The sequence below is a fragment of the Phyllostomus discolor genome, chromosome 6, assembly GCF_004126475.2.
Source record: "Phyllostomus discolor isolate MPI-MPIP mPhyDis1 chromosome 6, mPhyDis1.pri.v3, whole genome shotgun sequence".
Taxonomy (NCBI): Eukaryota; Metazoa; Chordata; class Mammalia; order Chiroptera; family Phyllostomidae; genus Phyllostomus; species Phyllostomus discolor.
In genome coordinates, this window is record NC_040908.2 from 167402522 (window position 1) to 167421210 (window position 18689).

The following is an 18689-nucleotide window of genomic DNA, read 5'->3' on the forward strand; positions in this document are numbered from 1 at the left end:
GGGGACCCAAGTTTGGGTGGATTTCAGTGGATCGGGAAGCCTGCGCGTTCTCGTCTGGCCTGCACCAGGCACCCTCGCCACCTCGGCCTCCTTGAGTGCACGGCTCGCCCCGACCTCCAGGTGCTGGACAGCCTGGGGGTCAGCGGCTCGCCCAGGGCCCCTCGCACACAGGTTGCAGAGCCGGCCACCCCGTCATGTCCTCTCTCAATGAGGCTTAGGCTCCAGTCACCGGGAGGAAGGACCCACGCCAGTTCTGTCCAATCCAGTGAGAAAAACACCCAGTCACCAGGAACCATTAATAACCGGGTTGCAAAGATCTTGGTGGGCCCGAGGGCTGAGGAGCGAGTGACCTTTAACAGTAGCCCCGGGAAGACGGAGGGATGAGTGCTGACCCTCTTTTCTTCTGAATGAGCCACAGACAGGGGCTCTGAGCCAGGGGCAGGGAGAGACAGGGGGTCCGAGAACGCCTCACTCGGAGAGACTGAAAAGCTTTAGAAACGCCGATTCCACAAACTCTAATTCAAACGAAAGGCCTGTGGGAGGAAGCCGCTCTGACCTCCTCTTCTCAGATACACTGAACACCGGCCAGACTGTTTTAATTTCCGAATTTATTAAAATGATTAACCTCAATACTGCAAGTGCATGTACAAAATATTTGTAAAAAATGTTTTTAATGAAACGTTAAAGAACTTACCTCAAATGCTGAAAAAGTCCTTTTTTTTTTCATTCTTTCAGTACAAGGAATACATTGTATCTCAAAAGTATTACAACTCAGCAAAACAATTTAAAACAGTAGTTTGAAAAATGATTGAAAATTGAATACTTTACATATATTTCTATGATCATTTCCTAATTCTTACAATGCCAAAGTCTTTACCAATCATTGCATAAGCTCGAGCTAAGAGTTTTACCGAGTGGAAGTCTCACCGACCCCTGCCAGGCCGCGCTGGGTGGGCCTCGCTGCACCCCCCGCGGAGCTGGGGCAGCTCCCGGGCCCCAGCGCTAACTCAGAAGCGGCCTCCCGGCAAGGCGCCCGCACGACATCACCACTCGGACGCACGGGAGGGTCGGCTCAAAGGGCAAGGCCGCCATCAAGTTAAAACTAACATCATCAATAAGTTACTAAAATGAAGCTTTAAAAAAATGGAGAAAAGTGAGAAATATGATTATTTTATTACTTTTCCCTTAAGACCGAATTTCCTGAAATGGCTATTGTTGGTCTTCCAAGAATCAGTTCAAGATCTGGTCTCTGGCCCTCTACAAAACTCCCCAAACTAAAGTAGGAATCAAAGAGGTGACCCTCCGGCCGGCCTCCCTTGGTGGCGCGAGTCTCACACTTCTGTGCGGGGGCGCGGTGAGAGCGGCTCGTGGTCTGTGGAGCGCTCCGAGCGGGCTGACCCCGGGGGCCACCCCGCTTCCCAGGTGAGGACCCTGGGTGGACCCAAGCTGTGGCCACGTGCTGCCACACGGGTACCTGAGGGGTTCGACTGCACCGTTGACACACGAGGATGGGACAAGACTACAGAAGTGATTCCTTGAGGAACAGGAGGAGGGAAAAAAACCTCTCGATTTAAACAACTTTTATGGATGTTATTAATTTCTACTTGGAACCTGCTGGCCATAGTGTTAAGGAGCTTCAACGTCTCAGAATCTCAACATTGGTGGGAACCGGGACAACAGTGAGCACGGAGGTTTTCTCCACGGGACTTCGCGTGACCTGCCACCTCCTCTGAGCGAGGTGACACCTGGGCTGCCCCGCCAGACACGACACGCACGCTCTGACTCGGTCTCGCTGGGGAACGCTGTGCGTCAGAGCTCACGCACACACTTTCCAGAAAACGGCCGGCTGGCGCCAACGCCTGTCATGGGTTCAATCCCCGACGCTGTGTCCGACGATTTGTAAAATAATCCAGAAAAAGGAAAGACTGATGCTGAACATAAAGTAGTAAAATTTTGCTCATTAAGTTACTTAAAATTAATTTCTCTTCTCAAAGTGCTTCAAAAACAAATTAAATCTGACTCTTCTTTTTGTTTAACTGATAATATAGTCAAAAACTCTTTGATATTTTTCATACATAAACTAACATAAGCCAAGAACTCCCACTGATGCAGTGCTTAAAACTATATATTTATAATTTCCTATTTTATTGGCATGGATATTTCTAAACTTAAAAACCTTCCTGGTAAGTTCTTTTAATTTCTTATGACAAAAATTTCTCACAACACACAAATATTTACAACATATACATTGTTTCAGTTCTTTACATTGAATTTCAGAGACAAACATTTTTATAGGTTACCACAGAACAAAAGCTGTGACTCATGTTTTTATTTCATAAACTATTATAAGTTAAAGTGAATAGAGTTTTTTAATATTCCTTGTAGCATTTTACAAGTGCAACAGAAAACTTGAAGACCCAAATTAAGAGAGCTGTAGTTCATCAGATCAATGCTGCTTGTTGTCATCACATTGTTCACAGCAAATTTTTGAAAAAATAAGCACCAATCATTCTTGCAAAGAACAATTTTATCTAAAAGTATTGAAAAGTGTTAAATACAAGGTCTTTAACTTACATGACAAGCAATAAATACGCCGCACCGAAACTCATCCCGCACTCTGCTACCTCGTACACACGATGCACGGGGAAGGTGGCCGCCGCACGCCAGCTGTACTCTTTTTGTAAAGAAACCAACCTGACTTCCAACCGAGGCCGCACACAGTGCGCCCGGGCCAGCCAACAGCGTGGAACTGACAAAACTCCAAGGGGGCAACATCGAGCAAATAAATCAAAAAGCCGAAGATCATTGCTGGTGATATTAGCATATACTAGAAAACCTTAATATGCTGCTACTATGATTTGTTTTAAATTATTGTTTAGTCATATATTAAAGAGCTAGTTAATGCTCTTAAAGTTAAAAAAAATTGTGTAGCCACATTATTGTTTCCAATGTCCTGCGTGGAAAGCTGCTGTCACTGTACAGTTCTGCTTGAGCCTTTATTTTACAACGGGGCTTCATCGCTAACTCAGAATTGCACATAAGAAGGCTATGTAAAAAGTACAATAAAAATGTGCACGAATCAGACTTTCCGGAGAGTCAGCACGCTGTACACTCGCTACGTGTTATGCCGATGGGTGAGGAGACGAGAGAAGTGCTGCGCTCAAACGTTTCAGCCGAGGAGTGAGTGACGGGAATTTTTCATTCGTCACAGCAGCCGTCCGGGCCACGGCGGGCCCAGAGCTCACGCGTTAAGCCTCAGAGACTGGTCCTCTCTCCTCCGGGAAGAGATGTCAATATCTATGGAGTCCTTCCCGACGATCAGCCGCAGCCGCTTGGCCGGCGGGAGGGGGATGAAGTCGTCCTCCAGGTCGTCCTCGCAGTCCTCCTCCTCTCCGCCCGCCTCCGAGGACGAGGAGCCGTCCGTGCTCTCCTCCTCGTACCGACTGTAGTCGTCCACCTCCATGCGAGACTCCAGGAGGGACAGGGGGTCGCTGCAGCACACCCCGTGTTCGTGCAGCCCCTCTGTACATGACCCCCGACTCTCCTCGTCCCGCTTCAGCTGGATTTTTAATTTTGTAGAACTACTACCTGATCCTGAGTTAAATCCATTATTAAGCTTTGCTACATACAGATTATTATCGTTTTCATGGTCTTTACTTAACTTGATGCTTATTTTGGAAGAATTCATCCCGTCATTCTCCGGGTCATTTGTCTTGCTGCTGCTGTCGTGACGCCTTCGAAGCGTCAGTTTGGGGATCCCCGAGTTATTTTCCAGGATTAACTGTGCGTCATACCTTGTGATCCGCCTCTTCTTTTTACTTTTCGCAGTTCTGAAGCCGTCTTTTGTTTTGAAGCCATCTGACGTCACCACCGCGCCATCCAGAGGCGCGGAGGCCCAGTCCAAGTAGCTGCCGGGCACGCCCTCCGCGCCGCTGTGCTGGCCCTGGTCGCAGAGGGGTCCGGTCCCATCAGGCACCAGGCCGGCTTTTCCGGGAGGATCACGCACCGGAGGGGATTCCTCTGCTTTTGCCAACTGTTTCACAAGTTTTCCTTGTCGTGACTTCTTCTTTATGATGCTGCTGTCACTCTTAGGACACTTCGCGTCCCCTCTCTGTGCAGTGTCATGAGCCAGGTCCTCGCCCTGCACCACCGGAGCCGGCTGCTCGCCAGTGTCTGGGCAAGGCTCAGTCAAACCGTTTTCATAGCCGTCCGATGTATTTGGTTCCAGCTTGATGTCAGAGGTCTCCTTCAAGTTCATTCTCGTCCTCACGGACCGCCTGGTCGTGTACGCGCTGGGAGCGCCCTCCCCGGGCGGAGGGGCCCCTCGCACGGAGTTCTGTTTGTGCTCTCTCGCGGCGTGTCTAGTCAAGCACCCACTCGCCACTGCGGCTTGTACTGGTCCCTCTGGCTCCTTATCTTTCTTAAGTGGCAAATTTTTATAGAGAACAACTTTAGGCTCCTTAAGGACTAAGTTTCCCATCTCGAGTTTTCTCGAAGCACTCTTCTGCTCCAGCCGTTTGCAATGATTTCTCAATTTTACCTTTGAAAGTAAAGGCTTTGCAGGCTTTTTCAGTTTCTTTGGTACCCTGGAATTATTTATGTGAGTTAGCTTAGATGAGGTAGAGTTGGAAGAAGCTGGAATTCTTGACACGGACTGCCTCGTTAACGTTCTGCTCTTGCTGGTCTTCTTCACGCCAACTGAAGATTTTCGGCTAGGAGCTGCAAAGTTAAAAAAAAAAAAAAGATGAGAAACAGCCTTGGTAACACAAAACAATGCCCCAAACCAGATTCTCAGTGATGTGACCTTCGGATTATACAAACACAGGGCAGAAAGACCCCGGCTCAGTTCCTGCCTATACGTAAGCGTTCCCACAGTTTCCCTTCCAATCTCTGCCTCTAATTTACAGAGCATCTCTTCACTTCTGAATTGGGTATTTAAAGAGCTCAGTACAAGTAACCAGTTTTCACTCTACACTTAATGATAGATTAAGATCTATCATTATTATACTGGTCCAACAGAAGTATTTCTATTCCTAATTTATTATTTTACCACATAAAAGATTTGAAGTTAAGGAAAAATCATAGCTTTTTTTCCCTTTCACAAGTCCTTAGAATAATCATTTAAAGTAGGTTTCTAAAATCCAATTGCGTATTAACTCGAAGTAAGTGTATTATTTGACTAGTAAATCTAGGACAGAAACACACTGCAAATGGGGTCAAAGAGATGAATTCTATCCCAGTGGCTTCAAGCAAGAACAGGTCCTAAGAACCACACACTGTATCCCCAAGAGACAATCACCCCAAAACCTGCACCAAGTCGCTCCCGTCAGCGCTGAAAGGAGCAGCGGGACTCACTTGGCCCCGTCCCCCCCTCGACTGCCTGTGGCCAGAATTACCCTCGGGTGGGGGGCCTCCGACTTCCTTCCTCTGGACAAGGATGCAGAGAGGTCACGATGATCTTACTGAACACCTCCACCTGAGAACTGGGGTGACAGCTGAAGGGCTTTACACGAGGCCGATACGTGGCTCAAGTCCCAGCTGCGCCCCAGGGGAGCCTCTGACCTGCCCCGTTGCTGTTCTCTCTCTGCACGCATGTACACTGGGACCGGACCTACACATACCATGCTTTACGTGAGTCGACCCCTCAACTAGCTTCCCACAGTCCCCACCTGAAAGCCCCCACCCATCCAGATACCCCTTCCCCTCATTCACTACGGAAGCTGAGAGGGTCTCACAATCACCACCTCTCACCAGAGGCGACGGAGAAGGAAAACAACGCACGTGGGCAGGCCCAGCGCACTGCCAGACAGAGACTGTTGCTTACTCCATGCCTGAGGGTTGCCGGGCAACTGCTGTTCCTTCTGCACGGCTAGGCAATCAGCTACCGTGAGTTTTTACTGAGAAGAGCAAGGATGGGTAACAAGCTTTCCAAAATGACCGCGCCATCGGGAACTGAAGGCTCTGTGCTCGAGACTGGCTCCTAAATGGCTCTGAGGTCCCCACGCCGGCAGGATTCCCAGGCCAGAGACTCACTGTCCCCGAGCAGGTCGCTACCTTTTGAACAGTGGTCAAGCCTGGATGCCGCTCCATTGGAAAACTGGTGTGAACCGGACACAGCATTTGCTCAAAATTATTTTTAAAACATAAGGATATTCTGGGAATTCTTTGGCTAAACAATTTCTTTCTGCTTCTTCCAGGGCTTCCTCCGAGGCGGACCAAGGAGACGGGCTCATGGAGGTCGGCACACACCGGTGTTCTGCGCTCCATCTTCTCCGGGCGGCTGTGGTGGTCCTCTGCTCGGCCCACGGCCCCTCAAGGGCCGCTCCAGGACCAGGTCAGCGGTTCTCAACTCGACCTCCCCCTTTCCCGCCCCCTCCCGCCTTGCACCCCCGCCAGTCGCACATCACCATCACACACACGCCCTGCACTCCCCACAGCTCCACCCCTCAAGTCTGGACCCAGCCTGCCCGCGGCGTGAGGGCCTCGGCCAACCTCCGACAACCTCCGGGTCGTGAAATCCAGTGAACGCTCGGAGCCCTTACCTTTCTTTGCAGAATGTGACACTGCTCACCATTCATTTTCCAGGAAAACCCTCCCCCCTCGGCTGTCCACGAGAGCACTCTCCCTGGGACTGCCCCGAGACGGCACTCCTCAGGCCTCGGGGTGACAGGCACCCACGCCCCACGGCTGTCACCACCGACCCGCTGGCAGTTCCCGAACCACCTTCTCCAGCGTGATCTCTCCTGCATCATCGACCCCTCTCACCGAACACCCACTGGCATCTGGCCCTCCCTCCGAGGCTGTCTCGTAAGGCCCTCAGCGAACACGCTTAACTTGAACTCTCCATCAAGTCTCGCGGCCGCTTCTCCTTCTACACGTCTCCATTTGGGCGCGCGCCACCACAGTCCGCCCAGCTGCCCAAGCGGACCCCGGGGGGGCGTTCCTGATGCTTGCTTTCCCTAGCGGTTGACCGCCTCTCCCAGTCAACCGCCATGTCCTGCGGGGTCCACCTCTCCCCACCGCTGCCACAGCCTCCTGCCTGAACGAGGGCAGCAGCTTCCGCCCTTTCTTGTCTCTGCTCCTGCTTCCCCAACACCCCACTCCCCGCCATGCAGCCAAAATGATCTTCCCAGTACATGCACCATGTCGCTTCTGCGCTCTCGACCGTACAGTAACCTAACGCCCTAAGAGTGAAGTCCACAACTCTGAGTCATGCTCCCATCCCTTCTTCTCGCCGCCTAGTCCAGCTGTGACAGACTCCACTTATACAAGTCCTACACTCACCCCCAATTTATTTTTAAAATAATGTAAAAATTATTTTACTTATTTTTACAGGGAGAGGAAAGGAGTAAGAAAAATATTGATGTGCGAGAAAAACATTCATCGGTTGCTCCTCACACACCCTGGAGACCTGGTCCACAACCCAGGCATGTGCCCCGACTGGAAATCGAACTGGCAACCCTTTGATTCGCAGGCTGGCATTCAGTCCACTGAGCCACACTAGCCAGGGCTGTTTTTCAAAAATAAAACCCCCCTCCTCTGAATATGCTTCACTTGGTCAGCGCTTCCCCTCCTTTAAGGTTCAACTTGGGAAAACCCTTCTCCCAGGGAGCCCACCGTGACTCTCTATGCAGGACAGGAAGCCTTTGCTGTGTGGCCCACCAAGGCCTGAGCGTCCCCTTCCTTGGGCACCTGTTTTGACCCATTAGAAGTGTCTTGTTTTACGGGGATTCTGGGTCCCAGCTCCCCCTGCCTACCCCCAGCACCCCGCTTTCCCAGGGGGTCACTGTTAGCTGACAGCAGTGACTCACTCACAAAGCACTTGGGTGTGTGTTCGCAACAGCACAAAATAGAATATTTGAGGCTACAGATGGTTTCAACAGAGATTCCACTTAGGTTTATGTCGTTATAGTGTGTTCTCACTTTGCCTAAAAAGCATTCTCTCTTCAGAAGTCCAGCTGAAAGGTGTGTCAAATCAAAGGTTAAAAGAAAAACATACACGCAAGCTGGGCAGAAATGAGAGCAGAGTGACTAAGGCGAGAGACTGAGGGCTCCACCCTGACTGGGGTGGCTCAGCGGGCTGGGCATCACCCTGCAGAGCAGGTGGTCACCGGTTCGACTTTGGTCAGGGCACAGGCCTGGGCTGTGGACTTGGTCCCCAGTTCGGGGCATGCAAGGGCAACTGATGGACCTTTCTCTGGCACATCCATGTCTCTCCCCGTTCTCCCTGCCTCCCCCCGTCTCTAAACATAAATAAAATCTTTGAAAAAGAAGAGACTAAGGATTCTGACTGTGGCCGCCCCGGTGCCTGCACTGACACGCCATCTGTGACTCTCTTCCCCGCTGTCCAGGAAAAGCCCCAAATGCGTACACCTAGACAGTAATTTCAGGTGGAGCGACATTCTTTGCAATTATAATATAGCAGGTGCTATGCAAATGGCCAAGCAAGCACGATCTCAGTGCTAACAAGCATTCTCTGATGAGCCATTACACCTCTGTGAGAACCATGCTCACAGGACCCGTGTGCCTAAGACTGTCCGTCTGGCGAAGGGCAGAGATGGGATCTCCACTGAGCTCTATGGTTCAAGATCCCAAGGTTTTTAAAAATTTTAATTAATTAATTAATTAATTAATTTTATTAGAGAGAGGGGAAGGGAGGAAGCGAAACATTAATGTGTGGTTGCCTCTCAAGTGCCCACCAGTGCAGACCTGGCGTGCAACCCAGGCACGTGCCCTGACTAGGACTCCAATCAAAGACCCCTTGGTTAGCAGGCTGGCGCTCTATCCACTGAGCCACACCAGGCAGGGCAAGATCCCAAGTTCTTAGGCACTACCTCTAAGGTATGCCAGGCCCAACTCATGGGCAAAGGAGCCGCAGCATGGCCATCGCGGTCATTTCTGGGTGTCCTGAAAATCATGTGGCAGCCCTGCACGGGTGTCAGGAGTGACAGCCAGACGCAAGAGCAGCCGAACGACACCGAGGTTTCCCGAGTGCCGCGGCTGTGTCCGGACGGAAAGCCCCAGGTGTGCGCGCTGTCAGTGTGAACCGAGGTAACAATACAAGGGTCACACACAGCTGACACTTCAGAACCCGAGCCAGCAGCGCCCGCCTCACGTGGCCAACACAGACCAACCACGGCTGCCGTGAACAGGCCCTGGGCCAGGGCCTGACGCAGACCCCCGCGCTCAGGTCGGGGGGGGGGGGGGGGCGCGACCTACAACGGGCGAGACTGGAGAGCGGCGAGCAGCCCCGCCTCCAGGACAGGCTCCCCTCAGTTCAGAGAGCCTTAGCGCCCTGGCCAAGGCTGCTGGGTCCTGCCCCAACTGTGGCATTTGCAGTGACACACACCCTGCATCAGGGCACTGACTACAGGGGGTGGCCCAGCCATCAAGGCACAAGAGACCTGAAAAACCAGAATTTTCCAACAATGGCATAACTCAGGCTTGCGAAGTGAATTTGTAAAGATGGGTTTCTTCCCGTCTCCCCTCTCTGGACACTAAAGCGAACTGTCAGGTTGTGGCTCTCATCTACCTTATGAAAAAGGATGTGCACGGAAAAAGTAATTTCTCCTTCCACTAGGCAGAAATGTTTCTTTAAAAAGAACACACATGCTGCTCAGGAAAGCAGTTCCTGTAGCTGCTAAATCCCAGACGAGCGGGGCTGCGGCCGCGGCCACGCCGGGATGCACAGAAGGGAACCGCTCGCTGTCGCTCGTCCACATCGATGCTTCTCCCCCTCCCTTCCCTTCTCTCTAAAAATAAATTTAAAAATTTTTAAAAATATTTGGTTTATTGATAAATATTCCCTGATGCTCACATAGTATATAGTACACTCAATACCTTCCAAAAAATATTTGTATTCCAATCTTTTAAACTGTGGTGTACCGAATTGAGAATCTTTACATTAGAAACCCAGTTAATGCATAAAAACACAAAACACCCCGCGGAATGCCAGAGCCACTCAATGGGGACAGCGCCGCGGCAGTCTCCACATGCAGGCTTCACAAGTCTCCAGTGTCACCAAGGAACCAGACTCAGAAAACAAGCATTGATTATGCTGCATTTATTGTCAGAACCAACAGTCACAGCGAATGACGGACTAACTGCTCTTGTCTCGTGCACTCCGGACATTATGAGCGGGACTGGGTGCACAGGGTCACTGTTACACTACAGAGGGGACGTCTGTCCTCTGACTCCCGGCAGCAGGTAGATTCGGGAATTCACGGCATTGACCTTCGCCATCACGGGAGACACTTTCCCTTTTCTTCGGGGTTTTCTGAAGGGAGGGCAGCACCCAGTGCTGGGCTGAAAACATGAAGAGAGGGAGAAGAGCCTAAAATAACCAGATCTCAGAGGATACTCTGGTGCCTAGAAGTATCTATGAACATTTAGTGCCCGAAGAGGCAGACTCTGGGGATCACCAGGTCAAAACCCTCAAACTCGATCCCTGCCAGGGAGGAGCCAGACCAGAGAGCCCACTACTTCAGCGCAGCCGGAGCAGGTCGGTCCCAGGACTTCGGAGCTCCGAGACGATGCGTTTTCTCTGCTTAGGCTTTCTTCTCTTCCTTTACTCTGTCTTCTTCATTCTTTATTCAGTTCCATCAGGTCTGGTCCCCACCCCCACAACCGGCATCTTAAAGCTTGCTGCTTTCTCCTTCTCACCGTGCTTTTTGGTGGCAGCTAATATGTCACCAAAAAAGTGCAGGGACATTTAAAATGGTCCTTTATCACAATCTAATCCTGGTAACTGGCGGTGAACTGGGTCAGTTCATTTTGAAAAGGGCAAGTAAACCCTGAAGCCAGAAGCTATGAACCCCCAGTCCCTCAGCCATCCTAACAGCGGGCTGGGCACGGGGCCGCGTGCGCCCGTGTGGCCCCGCCCCATCCCACCTGCTCGGAGCCGCTTCCCTGCGGTGAAGCTAACACCTCGAGAATGCTGCTCTCAAAACATGTATACACACACTAACACATGTCATATATAGTATGTCTTATATATGACACATGCATGATACACAAGATGACCCTGGGACACGTGATGGAGCATGGAAGACCCAGGTACCAAGTAGTCAGGAAAAGCAGAGCAATGGGTCTAGGCGAGCGTACTGAATCTGCAGGAGGGATACAGACCGTTTTTGCGGGTGGATCATTCTAGAACCCTGTGATGCCGCTGAAGACCCAGGGTATCTCTCAATATTTAAAAGATCAAAACTATTGAAGCACACACTTCAGGAAACAAACTATGTTGAAACATTTAAAAAAACCAAAAAGATATGCTCATCAAAGGTCCCTTACTTACTTGCATTGTTTTTTTCCTGAGTGGTATCTGCATCAGTGTTAGAGCTGACAGACTGACTGTCTGAATGTTTGCTGCTGTCACCTAACTTTTTAAGCCTATTTAAACGTTTATCTGTTTCTCTGAGTCCGTATTTGCTATTGATAACAGGAGCAGGCGCAGGCAGTCCCACTCTGGATTTAAAAGCACCAGTTCCCCGTCTGAAAGAGAAAAGAGCACACGTCACACGAGCAGCGTACTTACGGACCACAGGCCGCGGGCTCCAGGCCCGTCCGGTCCACAGGCGTGATGAGCGGAGGGGCCTCCACCACCCCCGGGGACTGCCAGGTCTAGGGCTCGCCAAAGAGATTAAATATTATATAAAATTAACAACAAGTTGTTATGACTGCTGTCAATCACTAACTGCCCGTGAGAAGCTACTGGACCCTGTAGAATTATATGAAGAAAATAACTGATTCTTCAATTTCAAAACTGGTTGGTGAAATTTACTAATTCCGTATACATACAGAAATACATTGTGGTCTACACTGTGGCTTAAACAACCCACCTGTTAATTATGTTCCAGCTTTGTTCTACACAATTTAACACTACGTTACTAAAAACTGAGAATTAAGAAATTTAAAAAAGAAACCAATTTCCATAAATTAAGTCATTATTCCGATAGAACTTAATGGTCGACACGACGAGCCCCCGCTGAAGTCCCGCACCAGAAGGCGAGGCTGTCTCGGCGAGAACCCGAGCCCGGGAACACAAAACCCTGCCAAGTCGATCCTCTCGAGTTACTGGACAAACAAATGGCCATAATCAAGTTAATAAAATGTTACTAAACAGGAGACATTAAAATTAGAAGACTTGCTTTTACCACAGGATAAGAAGAATAATTTCTAACCTGCTTTAACGATTGGTATTTATATAAATTCTTTTCAAGTGAGGTGTTTAACAGGAGAGTTCCCAAACTTCCTAAATGAATCTGTTTTTTTGCAAATTTTTGCTTTATTCAGTGTATAAAGGGCAACTTCTACTCAGCTCCATGCAAAAGAATAAATTATACACTAAAGAGGTTTTAAAAAAAGCACTACCTGTTGCATTTAAGAAGTGAGAAATCTGTTGGGCTAAAATCGCCTTCCGTGGCTCCTTTCATCGGCCTTAGCTTGCTAAAAGAAAGCCAAGTAGTAACAGCGTCCGACCCTGTGGTCGGACTGCGAACACCTCTGATGCGAAAGCGGTCTTGCCTGCACGAGACCCCACGTGACCGACTTCCTTCAGGACTTTCTCCTCCCAAGCAACGGGTGTGTGACTTTTTGCTAAGGGACAGCAAGAGTTTTTTTTCTCTCCCCACCCTCCTAACTCTTAATGCTAGGAAGCACAGACTTAACCCTAAAGTGGAAACTATTTTTGGTAAGGTGAGAATTCTTGCTTTCTGCTTTCTTCACCTTCACAGAATGCACCTAGAATTTTTATTAATGAATTTATAAAAACAACAAAAAACTTACTGTGGGACTGCCTCAACTCTTTGGCTCAGAAAGTGCACTGGAAATTCTCACCAAGCCAGGCAACCAATTACACTCAACTCCACCCCAAAGTACTTTCAGAAAGTAAATCCATAAATCCCAAAGGCCATTTCATTTTGTATGGATAAAGAAATAAATTATTTTTAGATAGTCCCTGTCCTTTTACCATAACACATAATATTTCTGAAAGATGAGCTACACTTAAAAATTATGCTTAAACACAAGCCCTGGCTGGCATAGCTCAGTGGGTTGAGCACGGGCTGCGAACCAAAGTGTCCTGGTTCCATTCCCAGTCAGGGCACATGCCTGGGTTGCAGGCCGTTATTTCCAGTGGGGGCCACATGAGAGGCAACCACACGGTGTTGTTTCTCTCTCTTTCTCCCTCCCTTCCCTCTCTATAAATCAATCATTCAATCTTTGTAAAAACATTAAAAAAAAAATAAAGGCGTGGTTATATAGCCAGTGACTTTACTTAAAAAAATATGCTTACACACAAAATAAATTATTGTAGTGGGATTATTTTATCTAGAAAGTAGAAGGTTTTTTCCTTTTTAAGTAAAACTCTACTATTCACCTGCTTCTCTACGACCCTCGCCTCTTCTCTCTAACCCAGGAGCGTGACGCGTGCTCGCGCTGGCTGCAGCGAGCCAGACCGCCCAGGACAGCAACGCCTGAAAGGCGGAAACCGGTGGTGCTTCCCAACCCCCCGCAGCCCCGCAACCCTGAGGGAGCAGTGCTCCCCACCTGCCGGCACCTCAGCTCCCACCTCTGTACCCCCGTGTGCACACCTAAATCGTTGTCGGTGTTTTCTGAGTGAACCGAGTCAGCAGGATAATGCACGCGTTCACTCAGCAACCAGCTTTACCATCGTCACAGCTCAGGCAAATCAACTGGAATAGAACACGTTCTAAAGGTTGTGAACACTGAACCTTGCGGGCTCTCTTTCCCGCTCGCCACCATGAACACGGCTGCCGCGCTGCTCCTGACACCGAATCCATAAGCCAGTGCTCGTGTTTCCACAGGACAGAGTCTTCCATATGGGACCGACCGACTGCCAAGTAAGTGGTGCACTTCCTTCTGACACCCGTTGCCAGATTCCTTTCCCAAAAGGTTACAGCTACTCATGGCCCTAATAACACCGTACCTGTTTCTCCACGTTCTCACCAGCAGTGTGCAGCGCACCCCTCAAATCCTGCCAATTGATAGTGAAAAGGAATACCTGATGGTTTTCATTTCCTTGTTTCTGGTCCTCACGTTCTGTGCGGCACCCCCCCGCCTTTCTCTACTGCTGGAGTCCGCCTCCCCCCGCGAGCTCACCGGAGCCTTTGTTATCACAACACTAACTTTCGTGTGTGTGCCGTTTCCCGCTTCAGTTCATCGTCTGTCCTGGACTTTATTTCCAGCCATTCAGAATTTCAGTATTTACCATTTCTTGTCTTCTTTCAAAATACTACTACTGTTAGTAGTATTCTACTACTATTCTACTTAGTAGAATACTTATTCATTGTTACCAATATTAGACATATATCCTCCTAAATTGTTCTAATAGTTTTGCATTGTATTTCAAAATTTAAGCTCTTAACCCATCTGGAATTTATTTTTATATAGTGTGAGATCGGAATTTAGCTGTTTTCTTCCAGACACATAACGAGAGACAGCTGAGCCTTGAACAAGGCGGGACTCGGGCGCCAATCAGTCTTGCAGCCAGAAAGGAGCCCTCGGCACACGCGGACGCCCGCGGGCACATGGGATACACTGCACCCTCGTGCTGGCCTGTTTCAGGCTCCACTCATGTCCTCTTACCCGCCTGCCCATTTCTGGCCAGTGAATATCATCAAGTTTTGACTACAATTGTTTCACAGCATCTTTTAATATCTGTTAAGGCAAATCTCTCTTTACTTTAGAAATATTTTCTTGGCTATCAATCAAACATACTTTCCCATAAGCTCTACAGTGAGTTGGCCCCTCATCAGATCCCATCCCTCCAATTTTCGGAGTGAAATCTACAGCGCTGATGGGGAACGTGCCACAGTCGCTGCGCGTCAGGCCGCTCACAGCCCAGACGCAGGCATGCGCTGCATCCGGGCACTTCACCTGCTACTTCAGCGCCTCGGTAAAATTCCGCCCCCTCTCTGCCCTTCCCTGGGCCCCCTCTTCTCGCCTCCCAGCACCCAGCACCGTGTGAGAGTGGATGTGTGTACACACTGCCCTCGCGACTGGCGCTGTGCTTATGAGTCGTGTTTATCGTGCTCATGCAGGCCCAACACAAAGCAGCTGTTCAGTCAGTATCCGATGAAGAACTGAATGAGTTGCTTTGACTACTCTCACCCTCTCATCTAACTGGTGTTCCTGAGAACTTGAACACTATTTGCAGCCAAGCTTCAGATCAAACTGCTCACACAGTGTGGCAACAGCCATGCATACCGTTCTGTGTACGAGGCCTTTCCACTTGGGAAGGACTTGCACGTTTCTACCTACTGTTCATACGCAGCCTATGAAGTAGGAGGGATGACCCCAAATGACCCGGGAGAAACCAAGGCTCAATAACGAGAATTAACACGCCTAAGGAACATGACGATACACGCAGCTCTGAATGAGTGAGATAGCTGTTTCAGGGCTGGTTTGGAATCTTGTGTACGTAGTTACACTTTCAGGACTGCCTCTAAAACCTTATTAGCGTATCATCTGCTCCATTCAATCATTCATTTAGCAAATGTTTATCAAGCACCTACTATGTGCCAGGTACTATTCTGGATGCTGGGGAATATAGGATTAAATAAAAGAGATAAAAATCCCTGACTTCTTGGCATTTCTATTAATTATAACCAGAAACCACAATGCAATTTTATAGTTAATATTTGAGTGTTAATTATGTGCTGTTCTACACACTTTATGTGAAATAACTAATTTAATCCTCACAGCAAACCTGCGGACTAAGTCCTAGTGCTCTCCTCACACCGCAGACACCTAAGGTAGCTAAGGGACAGAAGCGGCTGGGCTGCCCAGGCCTCAGGGCGAACGAGGTGCAGAGCCCCGGGACGCAACCCGGCAGCCTGCCCCGGGTCCCAGGCACTTACCCCACTACACTGTGCTGTCTCTGTACAATGACTTTAAAGCACCGATCAACTATAGTTAAGCTATTTCATAGATTAAAGGGTCTTTTTGGGGACTAGTCTAAGATCCAACCAATGTTCATGCCATTTTTATACAGAAAAAGGTGAGTGTTATCCCCCACCCCAACGCGGGGAAACCTCTGGCCACCCAGGAAGAAGAGAACGAGGCGTCTGCGGAACCCACCACGGTGCCCATCCAGGACTAAGGCTGGGTGTCTTCAGGCAGAGAAGTAGCGCTAACCAGTACTACTGCTCGTATTTGCGAAAGCAACATGAAGCGCAAAGAACGAGAGCTCTGAAGTTAGGCTGACCGGGCTCAGTACTTCAGTTTCTGCCCCTGCAAGGGGCAGTCGCTACTGCCCTCTCGCAGGATGGCTGTGAGCACCGAATGAGTCCAGATCCGTGGTGTCCAGGGCAGTGCAAGGTATGCGAAATGGGCTGCACAAGCCCAGGTCTGCTGGGCAGTGTGGCCTACACAGTGTGCACTAAGCTGTGATGGGGTCTGCCTGCAGCTCCCCCCGGATGATAAGCTTGTGAAGCTGTCTCTGGGAGCTCAGGCCGGCGGCGGTTCCTCCAATGAGCCGCCGAACAGCAGTGCTGCTAAGGCAGACCCGGGGGATTCCCGCAAGGACGCCTGCGTCCCAATGGGTCACACAGAGAGGTTCCCCACTAAGGGACGGAACTTAGGAATTATTTTATGCCTCAAAACAAAAATTCCAGAGGACACAGCGTGGTGATTCACAAGACTACTCCAGGGCTGCACAGGACTGCCAGCGGTGGAACGTCACTTGCCATTTTGGGGCAACCCCGCCCTGGCTGTGTGCGTGCGGGTGTGTATTTCCCGCTGTCCCCTTATGCACGTTTGAATCCCGATCCATTCATGAGGACAGCCGCTGGTGACAGTGGGAGTTTACAGGGTTAGGTGCCAGTGCCCCTAAAAGTTCTGGATCCTGTGATTTTGTTTATGCGTTTGGTACTGGGTGTGATGTTCTAATGCACAGGACCACCCCTGCATTTAAGTGACGAGACAATGTGATTTAATGCCCACGATCATCAGGTGGTTAAAGGAATGAAAAAGCTGAACATCTTAATGAATATTATGCATACCTTTCACAAGTGTAACACTCGCAGAACTCATTGTTTTCTCCAAAAAACCCATCTCCATAGTAACAAGAAATTTCTTCCCCAGGTTCAATATCTCTGAGAGCCTTCACACATGCTGTGTCTCGACCGGTTGACACAAACTGAAATAAAATTAACTCAGTAAGAAACACATACCTGAAGCAGAAACTAAATACTTGAGATAAAATATTTGTGCTTACCTTACAGTTAGGTCTGCAATCTGAAAAATGTCCAAAAGATAAAGTCAATTAACTGTAGATAAGATCTGAAACACGAACAATTACAGAAATCTGAAATAAGCTTTCCATATAAGTTCATGAAGTTGATAGAAATTTACGTCCCAAGTGAGAACCACAGGAGTATTTAAGGACTTTGTGGGGGGAGATCACATTCCCAGCCCTCCTCTGGAGGATGACGGAGGCCCCCTCGGTCAGATGGGGCTGTCCCACTGGGAGTGGTCGGTGCCGCCCACGCCGGCGCCAGGCCCCGGGAAAGGCGCTTACCGTGGTTTATGAACGCAGCGGGGCCGAGCCAGAGCTGAGCGCAGTTTTTCCTCGTGGAGTACATGACACTGAAGTCGTTTTCTCCGTGTCTGAGTAGCATGTTCTCCTCAATTTCTGAAAGTTCGGCAATACAACCCACCAGTAATTCTATTTTGTCATTTCGTTTCCTATTTAAAATATGTGATGTTAAAAATTACTAGTAATTATAAATAATAAGGCATCTTTTAATAAAATAACCCTGTCCAACAAATACCAAGTACTGAGAAGACCTAGCTCTGCGTATTTTAGTTGGTCCCGACCCCCACCGGGAAGCCCCAAAGCCTCTGCCCTGGTTACAAGAGGCCGGCAAGTCCCGCGAGACAGGAGCCCATCGCTGCCTCCGAATGCCCCGCAGCACCCGGTGTGGTGTTCCGCGAGCAGGGAGGACTCAGGCCCCCGCGGCACTGGACCCGCCCTGCTGGCAGTGGGCGAGGGAGGCCCAGACGAGTGCACCAGCAGGGAAGCTGTGAGGCACGGAGCTGGGAGGCTGCCGCCCCACAGACATGTAACTCGAGCCCAGCACAGAGTCCTCCATTGTCTAATAGCCACTTTAAGAAAGTCAAAGAGAAACATGTGGAATAACTTTTAGTAATATGTTCCACCCCACCATGCCCCAAACACAATTTCAGCAGGTAGTCAGTGTAAGAATTATTAATGAAAAAGACAACTTAATACAAAACCCGGCACATATACCACGTTTACAGTACTGCTCCGTTTGGACTAGTTCCATTTCAAGGGTTCAAGAGCCACATGGAGCTGGTGGCTCCTGTACTGGATAGCGCAGCTCTGGACCCAGGATCTCAAACCTCCACCCCCATCACCACCACAGGGGGCCACGGGTGCCAATGAGCAGCCCCGATGTCACCCGGAGACACACGAGGTACACTCATGTACACAACACCCTTCCAAGCCCGGGAGTAACGCTCTTTGCCCACTCCATTTTCAGGCACCTGACCCTAACATTTCTGCCATACAATGTATTAGGATGGTCTATGAGAGGGCCTAAGTATTTCTTTTGGGAGAAAGGTAGGGAACAGGCATTAGAGGAAAGAAGATATAACCACACTTCTCTCTCTCTCACGTATGGCTGCTATTCCTCCTAATGGGG

General features: G+C 49.5%; 1 protein-coding gene across 6 annotated transcripts in view; it reads right to left on the bottom strand.

Annotated features, from left to right (window-relative positions):
- Nucleotides 1–590: 590 nt before the first annotated feature.
- KMT5B (lysine methyltransferase 5B) overlaps nt 591–18689 on the bottom strand; it is a 51853-nt gene continuing 33754 nt past the window's right edge. For 4 of the 6 annotated variants that reach the window (XM_036029790.1, XM_036029789.1, XM_028515211.2 and 1 more), the window contains 5 exons: nt 17543–17709; nt 17240–17259; nt 17025–17161; nt 11297–11493; nt 591–4719 (listed from right to left, as the gene is read on the bottom strand). In XM_036029790.1, coding sequence (XP_035885683.1) covers nt 3242–4719; nt 11297–11493; nt 17025–17161; nt 17240–17259; nt 17543–17709 — 1999 coding nt within the window. In that variant the 3' untranslated portion in view covers nt 591–3241. Of the gene's footprint in view, nt 4720–9751; nt 10306–11288; nt 11494–17024; nt 17162–17239; nt 17260–17542; nt 17710–18689 lie in introns of those variants that run through there. The other 2 variants (XM_036029791.1, XM_036029792.1) reach the window with 2 other exon arrangements.